The 18,715-nt window shown below is 36.5% G+C and overlaps 1 protein-coding gene across 2 annotated transcripts in view; it reads right to left on the reverse strand.

Moving 5' to 3' along the window:
• Window positions 1–5,063: 5,063 nt before the first annotated feature.
• Window positions 5,064–18,715, reverse strand: part of rno (PHD finger protein rhinoceros) — a 59,202-nt gene continuing 45,550 nt past the window's right edge. For both annotated transcript variants that reach the window (XM_089094704.1, XM_089094705.1), the window contains exon 11: window positions 5,064–15,486. In XM_089094704.1, the coding sequence (XP_088950830.1) occupies window positions 9,616–15,486 (5,871 nt within the window). In that variant the 3' untranslated portion in view covers window positions 5,064–9,615. The remainder of the gene's footprint in view (window positions 15,487–18,715) is intronic.

Below are 18,715 nucleotides of genomic sequence, written 5' to 3' on the forward strand. Positions count from 1 at the left end.
TTAATAAACATGCTACTCGATGAATTTAAAAACATTAAGAAATACATTATAAACCATAAACACACATTAAACAATTATAAATATAAGTGCTGGCGCTTGACTTTTACTAAAATTGTCAGCAATGAGCTGCTGCAGACGAGAGTAATATAGCATAAACAAGCTTTCGAGTGGGCGAAGGTAAATGTGAAAAAAGCATACACTCGGCTTTTTTCAACCAGATTCACCTCTAATGCTGCAGTACACTCTACTTCCCCTACGCCCAGCACAGGATGCTCAATCTCATAATTGAACCAAGCTCTATTCTAATATCCCATGGTATCGTGCTATCCATTTGCTTGTAATTTTGAATGGATTTTTACTGTAAGATTTAATTCGTTCTACTAAACTTTTAATATACGTGATTTATTAAACTATTATTCATGTTTTTTTATTAAATTGATTTGTTTGTGGGTTTGCTGATTTATATTAATCAATAGCATTGATATTAGCGGGCCACATAAAGCCGAAACAAAAATCATAGGCAGCGCAATAGCGCTGTCTAAGTAGAGATCCAGGATCTCAAACTATTACCACAGATTGTGTAACATTATATTGTGACATATTCCTCACTTTTTAATAGCGACCGTATTTCCAATTTGAAAATATTCGAAAATTAAAGTTAGAATTATTAACTTGTCCATTGGGTATTGTTTGACAAAGAATATCCAGAAAATGTAAACAATTCTTGGCATCGTAGCGGCAGAAACCTTAAATTAATGAAAAATTGCCAGGGATGCCAATTGGAAGGGAAAATTGACTCCTAGAGTTTGAAAATTACCTTCTAATTTGTATCTTTGTAAAAAAAAAAACGAATTCTATAAAAATTACATAAAGTTTTCTTGTGTAAATCAGGGTATGGGGGGTATTCATTTCTGGAGGAGGGTTACTCTGAATATCGTTGTTATGTCTATAATTCCCTTCAGAAGCAAAGCTCGGTCTTCTAGTGCTGCATGATAAAAATGATAACAATAGAAAAAGATAATGGGTTAGTAGCACTTATACGTTAGGCACATAAAATTTATACGGTTAGCGCACAAAATTTCTAAATTGTGAGAAAAATATACATATTGTTTAAACTTAGTTTAGCCTATTCTATTCTCAACAGACATTTTGTACAGTATGCTGATGCAGAGATAAATGTCCCGCAAGTAGCGCTGACGTTGTGTGAAATGCAACTAATTTCAGTCATAATTTTTAGCACATTTATGTCAATTCTTTTTTGGAGCTGGTTAAAAGAAATATTTAGAAAAGCAAAAATAGCAAGAAGTCAGCGTGGTGTTATATATAGATGCAGTTCTACATTTATGGGTTAGTACGTGAATCTGGAACGCAAGGAAAAGGATGTTATCAGCACTTCTTAGACGTTTCAATTACAAATGAAAGGATTTGGAGCTAAATTGGAGTTTTGATTTAAATATTGGAAGTATAAAATTTAAACAATTAAATAATGTTTGGAGTGGATTCTCTTCTACAAAATTCCATTACCAAACTACAACCAATTTGAACTATCCAGTTATAGCATAAATATCATTATAAAAGGCACTAGTCTTAATTTACTTTTTCATTAACTTCTCTTTCATTCAGGAAATTATATCTATTGTATATCTACCTTCGTATTCTTCAATGATTCCATTCTTGTCCTATTTGCAAATGTAGAGGGTGTATTCATTTCCACTTTCAAACATTGTAAAACAAGAGAATCTAATTTTGAAGTCATAGATTTTAGGAAGTAAAAGCACCTTAAATATCAAGGGAAAAATTGATCTACGATGAAACAGGAAGCATAGAACATTTTGCAATTTTGCAATTAACTAGGCTCACATTTTTACTTGATGATAAGGTTTCAAAGGCAGTATATCTGGAAAAATATTAAGGCGGAACATACTATGAAGTGTAACGGAGCCCTGTATTTTTGTTTACTTTATGTTAAAAACGAGCACGGATTAATTAAAACAAAATCTGCTCCAAGTAAAGAGCAAATTTCACACCAAAAACGACCAGCAGTCTTAAAGCTACTAAATAAATTATAGTTTTTTCCAAATTATTGGAGGGGCAACTGCCCCTCCCCCTTAAGAACGCCACTGGCTTGAACCTGTCATGCTTATTTAGATTCAAATGGTATCGGAAACTGATAACAGGGAAAACTCGTTCGCCCTCGAAAAAACAAAACAACCGACGGTACTTGTCGATTAGCTGGAACCCACAAGAAGTCAATTTTGGTTAATGTCAATGAAATAAAACAAAATATGATTAAAATATAATAGTTTAGAAACAAATTTGGGCTATATATTTGTACATTAGAGGGGGGGGGTTAAAGCATGGCATGTATTAAATACGTAACCTAACCTAGGTACCTTTTTTTCCCCTAACCCCCCAAAACAAAAGTTTAACTATTATAAACGCAATGACAAACCACGGTTTGCAATCCAATTCTCTATTGAAAGAAACTCGTTCGACTAGTTTCTTATATATCTTCCCTATATAATATATCGCGTGGGTTCCAGCTAATTGACAAGTACCCAACCAACACCATCTAATATTGCGCATCAAAATCTGAGTAGATTACACAAATATGAATAAAATATCTGCTGCGCTTATTTTATTTATTTCATTTTCTAATATTACTTTACATTATGCCGAAAAAAAAAACTTTTATCGGAAAGGTACTCTAAATGTATTTTTATGTTGTTTTTTTTTAACTGGCTTATTTTCTGTACGTGTTCCTAGCATGACAGTTTCTTAGAAAGCGCATTTTTAATCTTTCGGTTATTATGAACCACAGTTCGCGCTTTACTAGGTTGCAGCTAGCCTACTGCTATAGCTATGATGTTCAAATGTTCGGTTCATAATTTTTTTTATCTCAACTGTTCTCAGAATATTTCCCGTATGTTAAGAATTTCATTTAAAAAAATTAAGATTAGAAAGCATATAACGACAGGCACGGACATACGGACGTGTTTGAGGGCAGTGGAGCAATTTTAAAAAGATAAGTTATGTGGAAAGTAGTAAAACTTGTGGTTTCAAGAGGGTTCGTGCACCCACACCCACGTGTACATGCCTGAGGAAAAGTAAGGGCGGAGATAAAGAACCTCTGCTTTTTCCAATTGCCACAAACTGCCATGAACTCTATCCTATAGCTGAAAAGTTGAGGACAGATTTCAGCTCTGATTTTGCCTTTGAACCGTGAAGACATAAACTGGGTTTAATATTTGATTTAATCGGACTACATTGCAAGTGAAATTACTGCGAAACACTGTTTCAGTTTTTGAACGCCATTAAAATCCCTGCCAATTTCACGATTATTTAACTAGCAAAAATTTAAACTCTGACGAGCGAGCTGAAGAAGGGCGTTTACCTGCCGCAAGCGTTCATGTACAAGCGGACCCCATAGTGCGGGAGTTGTCTCACTTTTTGGTGAGGGGGAACTGATGTTTCCTTTTTTAATCAGAATTTACTCTCTCTGAGAATTATATTACCATCGATAACTGTTCTGGCCACATTATGGTAGATTTTGTGGTGCTATGAATAAATTGGTTTATGAGTCACCTGTATTGAGCTTTTTTCAATGGTAAATTCGGAATAAGATTGATCGTAAATTAACGATGAAAGTTGGCTCAAAGTGGAAGCTCTTAAAGTTACGATTGATATTTGTAAAGGTGTGCGTAACATCGAGATTCTGTAGAAGCGTAGGGGTACACTGCCGGCGTCAGTTTACATGGTTGACATGTTAACCGATAGACCAGCTAAAGGATTTCAAACACCTCGTTTAGTGGTTTTCTATCCTTTGGATGTGCAGATGCTTCCAAGCGAGCCCGCTACTATCATAGTCTCGAGATGGAATGGCCGTGTTAGGATGTTAATCTACCTAGTTGAAAAAACGAGCCCATGCTTAGTGCACGCGATTAGAGACCAATTGTTTGGCCCGCTCGTGTGCAGCCGAAGCTGATAAGCTATCTGCTTGTTTTAACATATCAGTACCAGCTATCTTGCAGTTTATTCGTTCGAGACTATCTAATAAAGTTCCTGGGGATTATATACATTGGCAGAGATTTTGACGCTCATATTTACTCGAGTCTGAACAGATTTGCTTAAAAAAAGAAAAACAGACTTGAGAAAAACAGACTGCTTACCTTTTGAACCACCTTTCTCTTCTGTTTTCTGCAAATTCTGGAGCAAGCATGTCTTTTCTAGTTGGGTGATCTTCTATGAGACATACGGACCCGTTAAATTAACTAGGACTATGTACTAGTGCACAAATGATGGATATACAACCCTTTTTTATTCAAGCTATTAAGGAAAAACTTCGGAAGACGTGTGGCATGCTTGCCAGTTTAAAAGGGCAGTTTGATAAGAAATACTTAGGAAGGCTTTACAATGCAATATTTGTGTCCCGCATATTTTTCCACATCCTTACGACAGTTTATATTTTTTTCTTTAGCCACCTTAAAGCGTGTGGGTAAATTATAAGGTGGCTGAGAGCAGGGGCGGATCCAGGATTGTTTTAGGGGGGGGGCGCAAAATAGGTTAATTCCATAAACTTGCGTTAGGAGCAAGTTTATTTAACGCAAACTTGCGTTAATTAAGTAAATTACACTACTTTAGACTACGTTAGGGGGGGGGGCATCCTCCTCACTCCCCCCTTCTGGATTTGCCACTGACTCAGAGAATATGGGTAGCATGTAAGTCACTCATACTCTTTGAGCCACCTTATCATCCGTAGACAGTTATTCAGATACTGCAAGTGTTTCTTGACCTTCCTTTATCGATCAGGAATACTTATATCGCTAAGAAATAGTGATATTACAGTGAAAATGAATGAAATATTCCAAAAGCGTGGATAACATATTGTTGATTTTCTTCTGAAGTAAATTCGTAGCATACTCGTGAGTTTTATTTTTCTTTTCATTTATTTAATCCTCTATTTTAATTTTGTAAAGAGGATGAAAATGAATCATTATTATTACGACTAAACGTTCAAAGTCAAGCACCCGACAAAATTAAAATTATAAAACCAAGAATTATTATAACAATTACTTTATTCCGCAATACAGTAAATAAAACACATTGATCTGTATAAATTTTTTACTAATTTCTATCGCAAAGAAATAGCAGTGTACAAAGCTAGCGCTTGCTATGAACCATACTTAATACCACTTTATACAATAACACTGGACACAAAGAAGAAGAAGAAACATAACTTGTGCCAAAGAGCATTACATATTTACAGTGGCTTTTTACAAATAAATATTTCATTAACAATCGATAATAACGTTGTACTACTGCACAAACCTATAGTCGCTAAATTTTTAAAAAGTCAAAGGAAAACAAAATAGTCAGGATACTCACCAGAAATATATGCTACATAAAATAGTAATTTGAAAGGAAACAAAAATCGAAAATTGCGAACGAGATCACGTGAAGCGATTTTAAACTTTAACAAGAAAAGAAGTAACTATAATAAAATAAAGCCAATTAAAACGAACGTGGTGTTCTGTAATCCAATGGATGTAACACCAACTAATTTTTAATTTTTCAACTTCAAATTAAGTTGGTAGGTTATACAGGCTAATCTAAAGATTTATATTTCATCAATCTTTTAAAGACCATATATTTGATTTAGCAAAGTGGTACTGAGAACTTTAATAGAAGGTGCAAAAAGCGAAAACAATTGTAAATTGACGAATCATAGTTAACCGATATATTTGAACTTCGATAAATTCTGGCCACATGAAATCAATTTTTCAAATAACGATTTGTACCTCAAAACCGTGGATTAGACTATTGCACGTTCAAGAAATTGTACAACTGTCCAAACCTCATACTTAATCAAATCATTTAATTGCATCACGCTTCAATATCATCGTTTATAAGTAATTATTAAAATCATCAAATGGAAACACAGTGCTATGGGTGTTGTTACCGCCCCATTCCCAAAGCCGAAAGATGCATAAAATACATACAAGCGACAAAGAATTCAATCAGAGTGAGATATGTAAGAGGCACGTACCTCCAATAGCACCTTACCTGAAAACCTAATATACGCACTTCTTATTCTATGAAAATTTACCGCTTTAAATTCACAACCGCGCTCTGAAAAAGACGTAAACAAAAACAGGCAGGTTATGTAAAAAAGCTAATATGGTCATCGAAATGTGTAAATAAAATTCGTTATTATGAGAAACTACGACTCAGCTTAACTGAACACTCGAATGGCAGTTTTTTATAGATCATGTATAATAGCGGTGGCCTACGATAAGTAGGAAATGACAAAATTATCATTTCAACGGTACTCATTTTTTGTCAACACGCCGGATAAAATGATTATTTGTGGAATAGGCTATTTTGGAAATTTGTTTAATAAATAAAAGTGATTATATGCGTTGTTTTCATAAATTGCTAAATTTGGATGCTTGAACCGAGTTTCTAATTTTTCAACAAGTCATAAAGAAAAATAGCAGTCAGTTCAATATATTCATTGCAATTACATTAGATGATTTCAATTTGTTTTTCCTTGGATTTCTCAAATCAGCACAAGGCCGTATCCAGGGTTGAGGGAATTTTACGGGTTTGAGGCTTTCTTCGAAATTTTATTTTTGTCCGACTCGTAATACAGTAAAAAAAATGCAGGTAAACAAATTTTTTAAACATTTTTAGGTTTTTTTTGTACCCCCCAACAAATTCTGTATACGACCTTGTCAGCAACCTTAGTTGCACAGCTCATCAAATTCCAAAAGATCAACCAAAAATGCAATGAGCACTCTTTGGATGGGGCACAACATTTCGAGGGAAGGGGCTCAGGTAAGAAAAAGACGCCAAAACTAGGCAAACTAAGTGGAAAATATAAGACTAGCTACCCTCCTATCCATTGATCATATTGAAAAACATATATATTAATAAATTAATGTTTTGTTGGATTAAGTTAACTTTTGGGGGGCACTAATTAAACATAAATTGTCCTCCAGGAGTCGGAATTAAAAAGAAATACCAGAGCCTCTCGTTTCTACTGTCATGACAGCAATCAATAGAAAGGTTCTAGTTCTTAAATTAAGGTTTAAGCTTCGAAATAAAAGCCAGGTTTTGAAGGTTCGGTATTAAAGCCAAATTAAGTAAAAAGTAACCTCAAAGATACAGCCTCCCAATCTTAATTGTCTAAAATTAAGCCACTTACTTTCAGTTATAAGTTTGCAAGATCAATATAGACTTAATGAGAAAAACTTAATTTTTCTTATCTTAGATAAGAAAAATCTACTAGGAGAAAAATATTAATTGTCTGGTAGAAGTTAGAAGTATAAAGCAGACAAAATCCCAAATCCCAATGACAGTACTCAACTCAGCCACACCAGGATTCATTCCTGATTCCAATCCACTTGTCCTTACTGCCACCAATGGTTTCAAAATTTCCATTTTTAATTCACAGGAGTAAAGACAAATTTCAAGTACTAAAACTTTTTTTTGTTAGTGAAAATTAAATTTTCTTTCCATTATTGCCCAAATAAATTATACATGAAATTGTTTACAGCAATTATCGATGATGGCGAGAAACTGGGGTAGGGTCCTTCAAATTACCCCACAGGTGACGCTAATCTTGTTTGGAATTAATTGGATACAGTATAATGTTGCTTACGACAGAAATGACCTACTTTCAGAGTTGTAGAGATAATACTGTATCTTCTGAGATAATCCAGGAATTAGAATGAAGTCCGTGAGTTCATTGATAAATACGGGTTTTTAGCAATGTGGGGTTGAGAGAGGGAGGGCACTGCTACTTCGAAAATAACAAGGACAGAACTTTGCTCACTTTAATACTGAATATTTCAATTAAAGCTGTTTATATAAAGCGAAATTTTAAAACCATTTTAAAGAACATAAAAATTGTTCCTGATGAAGTTAACACTTTGAACTACAACATGTAGGAGAGCATTTTTGAAGAAGAGCCCCCATCCCAGTTCCTTCTTCCGCAAAAACTTAGAAATACCCGTTTTTACGATTTACGGCATACAAAAAAAGCCTCAAAAAAGTCTCAGAACACCTCTGGTGCCTAATTCAACACATCCAAAAACGTATACATCAGGGTGAATGGGACTTTCCGAGTTCAACCCCCCCCCCCCACCAAAAAAAAAATATCATGATTTCGCTATTTTTGAATAATTTCTAATACTGAAACTATATTTTTTTCGAATTTACCCCTTCCGTTCCCCAAAATACGCTCCTGCACCCATACAAGCACTTATTATTTAAACCAAAGTTTCAATTATTTAAACCGATTATATTTTTTTAGTGTCAGGCCATATCGATTAGTGAAGTCTAAAAGGCCTAGACATCAAATTTTCAATCTGTTCCGGTTTAAAAATTCAGTGTATATAAGACAGTTGTTAAAGAAATTTTATATATAGTTGATTTTGTGACTACCGGAAACAGACTAAAATGCCAGAGTATAGTTATATAGTTAAAATAAATACTGATGTCAACAAGGAACTGTCGCACATGCGCAAGGGTTGATAAATTCCATCCCGGAGGGTCCGTCTCCAGTAAAGGTTTGGTGTTTCGTGTTAATGAAACATTTAGGGTTTTACCCCTCCCCTGAAAAAACTGTTCCAGCAACCAATCCTAAGCCATGGACTGTGTACCTATATGCAAGCAGAATATACCCAATTCTTGGAAGTATACAAGCTACTATATATAGTAAAAACTAATTTCAATCAGAAAATATAATGTCACTTCATTAAATTCATAAAAAAACGGAACAACAGAAACTCAAGTTAAAAAATTCTATACAGAAACTCCGAAAATAAAATCGAAAAAAATAAGTTAGTACAGAATAAGCTGAACACGACTTGACACTAAGTTCAACAATTATTTTCCATCCTTTTGAATTTCTTCTCGAAAGAATAAGATTAAATAAAAATCATGTTTAAAATGTTGTCCCCAAATTTAGTCATTATTGCCAATTAATTCTTTTCTCGTTGAATTCCGCCATTTTTTTTCTTCAAAATTTTATTAAAAACATCTTGAATAACAATAATGATCATAAAAATAAAACGCTGCCGCACGATCTTTTCAACATTCTTCAAATAACAAACGAACACGAAAAACATTGAGCTACAGGTAAAACTCACAAATGGTCCTTTCCACAAATTCAAATTTATTGTTGTTAACGGAGACTGACAATAAGATGTTGCTAATGAAAAAACTTTCTTTAAAAAGTAGATTATAAAAAGAATAAAAACTAGGTTAAAGAGAATCTTTAGATTTAACAGAATTTCTGTCAAGATATTAATTTTTATGAAAAAAGAAAATCGATTTCATGGCATAAACTGTATGATTGGAACACCCAAAAACTCAAGAGGCAATAAAGGGGCCAAGTACGTGCACATAATTTTTTCTAGAAGGAGGGAGGGGGCTGAAATTGTGGGGGCTATAATCGTACTATAGGAAGATATATACAGACTACAAAAAATCGCCGTCTTTGCTAATCGAGGTGCTGCCTTCTTTTCTGGAAAACAAGTTAAAATAAGAATTTGTGGAGTCAACTTCCGGGTAAAGGGACTGACAAAAAAAAAGAATGAACAAGAAAAATCACACATGAGATTTTTCTATCGTTTGTAAAGTTGTTACACTACTGACACATAGCTTCGAGTCACTATTTTCATTTTTAGCAACAAAGCCATCGTTATATCTAGCAAGTTTGAGTTTGAGGGGTAATATTCTCGTAAAACTATCACTAGTCGACGGCTCTGAATCCGATTTTGTCCGTTCACTGGGACCAGGTGAATCAATATATTTCAAATGTTTCTCATAGCCGTCGCTTCCGTCTTCACGTTTACCTAATCGTATTACTAACTTCGGTGCACTACCATCATTATTCACTGTATACACTTTATGTTCTTTTCTACGTTTCTCTTTTTTATGTTTCTTATGTTTCTTATCTTTTTTTACCTTCACACAACTAGTGTCTTCACTCTCTAACAATCGACGTTTCTCTTTCTTGTGTTTCTTCTTTGGTCTTTTACTTTCAAAAGAAGCCATTATTTCTTCTCGAATCTTCATACTCTCCCTCCATATATCTTGCATGTTTTCGTCAGCGTCCATTAAATGTGGTTGAGGAGACCCTTCAGATAGCTGTCGCTTTTTTGGTGGTTTTAACTTGCCTTTTCTGTTAGATATTTCTTGCTCAGCTTCAGTTGTCACAGACACACTAAGGTTAATACCTAGTCCAGACACAGTTTTTAGTGACATTGGAATATCATTTCCTGACGCGACGGCTATTAGCTCGGATCTAGCACAATTCTCTCTAATCCTAATTTTTAGCTTCGGAGCAGAAAGCTGCTCTGGCGCTTGAGAAATTGTAACATTTGGAGAAGGGGTTGGTGCAGGAGTAGGAAGAGAGGGTGGTACAAGAGGAGTTGGCTGAGGTGGTTTCTTTTCACCAGGGAGGGGCATGGAACAAGCAAGATTTTTCAATTCTCTAGCCATTCCATTTCCTCTTGGTTTGCGCTTTTTCTTCTCAGGCTTTGGCGGCGAGGGCGGAGGAGGCGGCTCTTCCGGTGTCGGCGGTCGTAAAAGCTCCTCTTTTGCAATCCCAAGTATACTCATTGAAGCAACTGCTTTCGGTATCATAATGCCTCTATTGTATGGTCGGAAAGGAGTCGTTGGCAGATTTTGCTGCTGCACAGCTTCCTGGGGTTGAGGGTCATCATTTTGGTTCCAATATTGCCTGATGAGCTCCTTCTTTCTCATTCTTCGATAACTATCTGCAGTTGTAGTTCTATTAGGAGGAATCGGCGGTGTGACTTGTTCAGAAACAGGGGAAGCAGAAGGAAGAGGGCCTCTAATTTTGAATTTCAACTGATTAAGTTTCTCTCTGTCTGGCGAAAAACTCGGATCGTCTATAAAATCATTCGCAACAAATGATGAGGTTGAAGTTTCAGGGACCCGGAGTGCAGTTTTGACAACTTTGTCCAATTCCTGAAGCTCAAAAAGCGTCTGAGAACGCTCAGCTGGCAGTGAAGGAGAAGCGGAGGGCTCAATAATGTATTTATTAAGATCTGGTTCATTTCGAGGCGTAGGCGGGGCTCTCCTCGGCGTAGGTGGGGCACGTTTAGGAGTGGCAGATGCCCTACTAGGAGTAGACGGAGTTCGACAAGGGGTCGAGTAAGGTCTACTGGGAGTGTATGCCGGTCGACCAGGTGTAGGAGGAGCAATCCGAGGAGATCTACTAACAACAGGTTCAAGAATTGGAGGAAGGTCATCAACCTTATCAGATTCGTTAACATCGGTACCCAATATCCTAGTGCTCTTATATTTCTCTGGGCCAAGAAGGGACGGCTTTCTAGCTTGCCGCAATAAAGGCATATCTTTAAAAGACTCGGAACTCTCGAAGTCATCATCAAACTCGTCAAAGTCATAGACAGTACCAGTCAAAGCTTCTGTTGAACTCAATATTTTCGGTTGGAATATATGCTTATTACTCTGTTTACTTCCCCTAGGCTTTCCTTTCCCTCGTGCGCTTTCCGTTTTCTTATTTCTTTGCGCCCCAACAGGTTTTTGTTTTGATCGCTTTTTAATAGAAGCTTCAGAACCAGGTTCACTGAAAATATCACTTCGTGTATCCTCACTATCATTTCCAACGGAAGACAAAACCGTTGGCGTTGGTGTTTCAAGCTTTGGTAGCAAATTTAAAGACAGTGTGGTTGGATCTTGTTCTTTAGGGACAGGTGTTGGTGGAACTGGAGTTGACAATGAAGGTATAAGTAAACTTTCGGCCTCATTTGCTAGGGCTTGCAGAGCCATTGGATTGACTAGATCAGTGGATTCTGAAGGAGGTCGTAATGTGGATTTTTCTTCTGTGACTTCAGGGGTTGTTTCCGGAAGTGTTGTACTCGAAACATCAGGAGGAAGATTTTCCCGCATAGGCGACGGGGATTTTCGTAGACATTGCGAAAATACGTCAATACTTGAGGAAGAAGTGCCTGCAACTTCCTGAGATGGCTTCTCTACATTATTGACTAAAGGCGGTAAATTTTCAATTGATGCGGTCTTAGAAACATGGCGTTTCCGTTCAAGCATTTCACGCTTCGTAGGAAACGAGCTATTATCCAAATTAACTGTAGTCAGAATGTTATCCACAGTTTGCGTATCACGAAATGCAGGATGGATAGGGTCGGGAACATGGGGTTCAGCAGAGAAGTTCTCTGATGAGAGACAGCATTCTTCTTCCATAGGAGGACATGAGTTTTGCGATTCCACAGCTAACTCAGCTTTTCCAGAAGGTCTGCGATCTTTTGCAACGCGAATGTCACTGTCAATTCCCAAAGATTGCTCCAATCCATAAGCCACGCCTAGGTTATCGGACATAGTACGATTAGCTGAACAATCAATTTCATTTTCGGCAGCGGCAGGCAAATTTTTAGCAGACTCAAGGTGTCCTGAAAGATGTCTATTCGAACCTGTTGTAATAGGAGAAGCCATCTGTTTCCTGCTTGGATTAGAATAGTCATTTTGTGAATACATGCTTAGTGGCGGTTGCAAACAAGATGGAGAAACTGGAGGCATATATCCTCTACTAAGCTGATGATGAAATCCACTGTTAGGAGACGACAACATAGAAGCTCTTTCTTTGGCCATTTGCAGGTAATACATTTGCATCATATCCGGGTTTACCCAGGGATATCTTCCTCCGAATGGAGGATTGGGGAACCCCATATGGTACATCGGATGATTAAACGGAGGAAATGGACCATTGTAGTTCATTACAGCGTGGTTCATTAGCTTTGGGTCTTGAATATACATAGGAAGAACCGATGGATCTATAACACCAGCAGCGTATATGCGCATAAATTCCGCTTGATACTTTTCCATTTCACTTTGAGAAGTGAAAATGTCAGTTTTTAGTTCCTCGTGCAAAGAAGGGTCAGAAGGTCGAACACGAGCAGCCATATCAGCTTGAATTTGATCAGAAACTTGAGATGAAGTATTTTCTACCGCTTCTGCTTTATGCTTAGGTTCTAGTACATCCTCACCTATATTTTTTGTGGCAGCATTATCAGCACAGTTTACTTCAATTTTCTTTGATTCTGAAATAGAAATAAGTCGATTTTCTTTGCTAGATACCACAGCATTTTCACAGTCATACACGTCGCCACACTTCTTTGCCGTGGGTTCGTCAAGTAAGGTTTCATCTTTGCATTTTGATTCAATTTCAACTGGTATTTCCGCTACAAAACGACTATCTGTCTTCGGCTCTTCTACTAGGCTACCAAGAGATTTGATTTCATCTGCTACTGCATCTGTAAATATTGGTTTTTGAGCATACTTTTGTCTAAGCTTTTCAACAAGATTAGCAGTTTCGAAGGCACTATCCTCTTCCTTGGCAGACGGAGGAAAAAGAGCATCCGAAAAGCTCAATGATAAATTTGGTGTCAGTTCATCGTCACTGCTAAAATCTTGGCCAAATAATGGTTCATTAGCAACTGTCTGTGTGATGTCAAATATATTTGACCTTGTTTCTTCAACAACATTTACCATACTTTTTCCTGAGATAGGTTTTGAGACCCCGTCACAAGACGACTCTAGTCTCGGTCTTTTAAAATCAGGCTCTGATCTTTCACTAGCATCTGCTGACATATCCAGTATATCTTCTTTCTTTGAGATATATTTGGATTCACATGAATCGTCTATCAAGTGTTCACGTTGTGACTGAAATTGAGCATCTTTTTCAGTACGATTGCTACAAGGTGAACCCAAATTGGAACTGTCTGAAGGACTAGATTGCAAACTATTTGACAATGCATCACAGGTACTTTCACTTTTTGCTGGTGTATCACGAGGAGAGAGAAGACCAAGAGCTTTTTTCCTACTGGCAGGCATTGGCCTGTTCATTCTTGTCGTCTCCTTAGTGATAATTTTCTCAGATTTACTTGTGGAGTTTCCAGTGGCTCTAGTTTTGGCTTCTTTGTCGGAGGAATATGAGAGGCAACTATCAATATTTCTATCGCTTCTGTAAGAGTCTGAGAATCCAATCTTCGTGTCATCCCTCTTGTTTGACGGTTCTCTCTCTCGGGAGATAGCACTTGTGATCTTTTCTGAGGTAACGGAGTTCGGAGAGGAGAGTGATTCCGCTCTTTTAATGGTCGATTGTCCAATTTTGTTTGACTTCTCGTCTTCGGTGTCACTATCACTACTTGATGACGACCCGCTACTGCCATTAGAGCTTTCGTTGCTGCTTGAGCTGGAAGAGCTACTTGATTCACTGTCTGAACTGGAGCTTGAACTGCTTCCACTATTTGCATTTGAAGATTTGGCACCAGTAGATTTTGCTGGGGCACCTCGGCTGGGTGGGTTGTTGTCAGCAGTCCTCCCAGGTTTAGGCGTGTGCCGAGGGCCCCTGCTACGAAAGGGCTTTTCGACATCGCCTGAACCTGGTCGAACTGATTGCTTCTTACCAGAGTCGTCTTCAGAGCTACTATCCTCTTTGGCATGTCTGTTTTTAGTTGGAAGCGGCTTCTTACTAACTGGAGACGGCAAATGGTTATAATTCTCGACAAATCCCGTGATTTTGATCGTCTCAGCAGCTTTTCTAGCAGCTTGACGTTGAGGTACATAAGGTATAAAAATTTCATTTGCATTTTCCTTAACTACTTCCTTCTTTGGAGGTCTTTTCTTAGCAACAGGATCGTTCTTAGGAGGGACAATTGGCTGCTTATCTTTAGATTTTGGTTGCACGCTGTTAGCCTTCTTCAAAGCTTTTCTCCTTGCAGTCAGACTCATTTCCACATTTTCATTCTCATCTGAGCAACTCTCTTCAGAAACAAGGCCAATTTTGGACACTTTACTTGGCACAGGCAACTTAGCTTTGGCTTTAACAGAGAACTCCTTAACAGCTCCTTTTGTTTTCATCTTCACTCCGTTCTTTGAGGACTTGCTCAAATTTTCTTTTATTTCATCTTCAGAATCCGTGTAAATACTATTCACACGCTGCGTTGTTTTCTTAGGTACTATATTTCTCTTGGTTTCAGAAGCACTTTCCTCTGATGAAGAATCAGTTACACCTCTTTTTGATTCAATCATTGCAAGAGGACTTTTGATCCTTGATTTAGACTCCCTTTCAGAATCAGAAGTAAAAGAGCTTATAGAGCTAAGAGAAGCACTTAAATGATGCCGACCATTCACCTTTTTCTTTTCATTTTTTGTATTGTCATTTGAAGATGAAATCTTGGTTAAAGTTGCTTCAAAAGCCGATATTTCTTGCGTACATGAATAGGGAGAAGAGTAGAGTTTGTCATAAATGTTAGGAGCATGATTCATTTCAACAATATCCCGTACGTCACTCTGCATTATTCCCGAAGACGTTAAGATGCTTGCCTGTTTTGAGAATGTTTGTTCTCGTAGCCGGCAATAGCTCCTTGACAGTTTCTCTCTCCGGTTGACCATGTAACACAGATTCCGCACCTAAAATAAAATTTCGATTAATTCAACCTCTTCAAAAAGAATTATTACAAAATCACATGAGACAGAAAAGAAAGAAAACATACGATCAACCAATGATTAAATTTTGAACTTAAGTTCAGTCTATAACTAATAACGTTGAAATAATTTATGCTCCCAAGGCAAACATTCAGGTGAAAGGGTTCAAAGACTGACTAGATGAGGAATCTTCATGCCTAATATTAAAGACCATACAACATTTTCACATTTTCTTATAATTTTATTTTACAGAATTCAAAGACAAATAAGAAGACATGCTGCTTTCCTGTGATAACTATGGGTTGGGTTTGTTCTTTACTAGGTTGCCCTCAAGAGGACAAACGTGATATTGTATGGAGACAGGAAGAAAGGAAACTGAATTTCTCATCTTCTTTTAGTATATTGAGTGTATTGTCTAGACATACAATCAAAGCAGACTTCTCCCGAAGAAAAGAAATTTTTTTGGAGCTTTTAAGAGAAATTCTAACGAATTCGATTGAAAAATAGAAGCTTATATACGGCCAAGGTCGTATCCAGGTGGGGGGAGGGGGTAAGGAATTTGACCCCCATCCCAAAAAAAATTCTTGTCCGACTCGTAAAAACATAACAAGCATGCAACAAATTTAAACGTAAAAACGTAAAAATTTTTGATACGTTTTTAAGAGTTTTTTCCTGTAGCCCTTTTTCTGTAAAAAAAAAAGAAAAAAAATCTGTTTCTGCACCTTTAGGAGGCATAAAACAAAACTATGAAATGTTTGCAATTTAGGGTCTTCAACTATAGCTAAACTGACACCAATCTTTTGAAAATAAGCTGTTTTCAAAAAGTTATGATAATTTTTTAATTTTATTTTTGTATGTTCTAGCTTACAGGTATATAGAGGGGAACAATCACCAGTAAATCATTATTACAACACTTAACAACAACTGAAGTAGAGCATCGAGCAGCTGCACTGGCACTATTTGTTACTAACAACTCTAAGATAAAATTAATCTATCTTACAGACAATTGTAAAAGGTAAGGGCCCCTCCCTGAGATTAAACCACAATTCACTGTAGCCCGTGACAACCATGGTAGGCGCCTACCCTACCATCAAAAGCTGATTTGAAATATATGCTCCAGGTGCGAGACCGCACGATCGGCTATTTTTATCATACGGTATATTATATGCAAAGATCATTTGATACACAAATCAAATGATAGAGCCTATCAGAAATTTTGAAAATTCTGGTTACATGATATAGCCTCATCAGTTTATGCTCAGCGAGACTCGTGACGGTGGTTAGATAACCAAATATGTATTTTAAGTTGAAACGGTGTAAGATTAGGAAAGCATTTTAGTAAGCTAACCATTATTTTTCAGATTTTGTTGCACGTTCTACAGAGATTTAATGCCTGGCTAGAAGCACAAAAAGGGCACAATTAGCCTAAGACGTATAGCGAAAAGGTCACGAGTGGCGACATCTGTAGAGTAGTGATATTTGCATTCTTTCTTTGCAATTCATTTGCTTATTTCTGTATCTACCTTCTTCCTCTGCAGAATAAAGGTTGATATTTATCATATTATTCGTCTCTATATTGTTTTGAAATCCAATGCAATATACGCTACTTTTTAATCCCCATTGTTACGAAAAAAATCAGAGCAGTTTATCGAACAGCTGCACTGGCGCATTATTTTCAAAACAATTTTGATTAAAAAGTAATTTATTTCGAATCATAAGATAAATTAGGAATTTTGCAAATTTTGGTAACAGGGTATTAGCTTCTTCTTCTTGTGTGGAGTGTTGCGGAGATGCTTTGGTATAAGCACATCGCCGGAATCAAATTCCAGGCCATGCAGCGGGTGGTAGCAGCTGGGTACAGGACACATGGTAAAAACTCTTCAGTATGTTAATTTTTTCTGTCGTTTGTTCTGTTTTTTCTTCTTGTAGTTTTTTTCTGTCGAATATGTTAATCTAGCATTTTTTTTCTTACAAAAAAGTACAACATGGAATTAAAATTTTCATTCATATTCTTTTACATCAAAGTTTATGTGTACTGTAAAGACGGGATTTTGAACAAACCTACAGCTGTAACTTGCACCGAAAGGACAAGATACTTAAATCAAATAAAGTCATTAGCTTCAGATCTATCCATTCATCGGGACAGAATTACGACATTACGTAAGAATTTTTCTTAAAAAATGATCTTAACCAGGGGTGCCAATGAGGGGTGAGTGCTTATACCTCACCCTTATATTTTGAAAAAACACCCTTTTTATTTTCTTCATTAAAAAAAAATGGAAAAAAATGGTCTACTAGATCTTGAAAAATACTTTTTTTTGTGTCTTCATCAGAAAAAAAACTTATATTACCCCTTCCTCATACATCTTCGTGAATTGGCACCATTGATCCTAACTTCCTCAAGTAATAGAAAATTTTGCTTACATTAATGAACTTCAACCAGCTTTTAAACGATTTTTTTTATGTAAAAAATTCAAAGTGAATTTTAAAAATATTATCAATAGATGAATAAACATGAATGTTAGCTTTCGAATGATAGCAATATTGTCGTCGAACGATTAAGGATTAAAACCATGACTCCAGAAAAACTCAAGGACTCCCAAAATTTGCACAGGGAAGATAATTTCCTTAAGCCCAATCTATAATAACATAGTATTAAAAGGTTCAATCAATTCCCCCCCCCAGTCTAATTTAAGACAACCTGTCCGCATTTCTAATGAAAATTGAGATTGCAGGCAGCCAAAATCTACTGCTAGGCAAAGAATATTTGTCCAATCCAATTGGTAAATTGTCTGTCATTTATTCTGGCTGGTTTTTGATTCAGCGTCATTTTTCTTCTTGTTGAGTTCACTTCAAAAGGCTAGATTGTGTCTTTGTATTTTTTTTTTCTAGGCACTGAGGTCGACTTGGCTGACAAAATTCTCGTTTATTCTCACCTATGTGATTTTGTTTTTTTTTTGTATTATATCCTTTCTTTTCTTTGTTTCATGCGTCATGTATAGCCATTGTGGTCTTAGAATGTATTTATAAGCACTAAGGAGCCACAATACGAATTGTAAGGACTGCCATGCCAATATTTGCAAGCAAAATTTATTAATCCCATTGAAATTGTCCTATTACACGAATTGAAGTTTCATCTTCTTCCTTTTAAGTTTTAGATTAATTTTGTGAGGCAAAGCCAATTTGTGAATTGCCTTATTCGATAGCAATAAAC

The sequence above is a fragment of the Artemia sp. Qi Xiang Cuo genome, chromosome 9 (assembly GCF_049724085.1).
Source record: "Artemia sp. Qi Xiang Cuo chromosome 9, ASM4972408v1, whole genome shotgun sequence".
NCBI classification, from domain to species: domain Eukaryota; kingdom Metazoa; phylum Arthropoda; class Branchiopoda; order Anostraca; family Artemiidae; genus Artemia; species Artemia sp. Qi Xiang Cuo.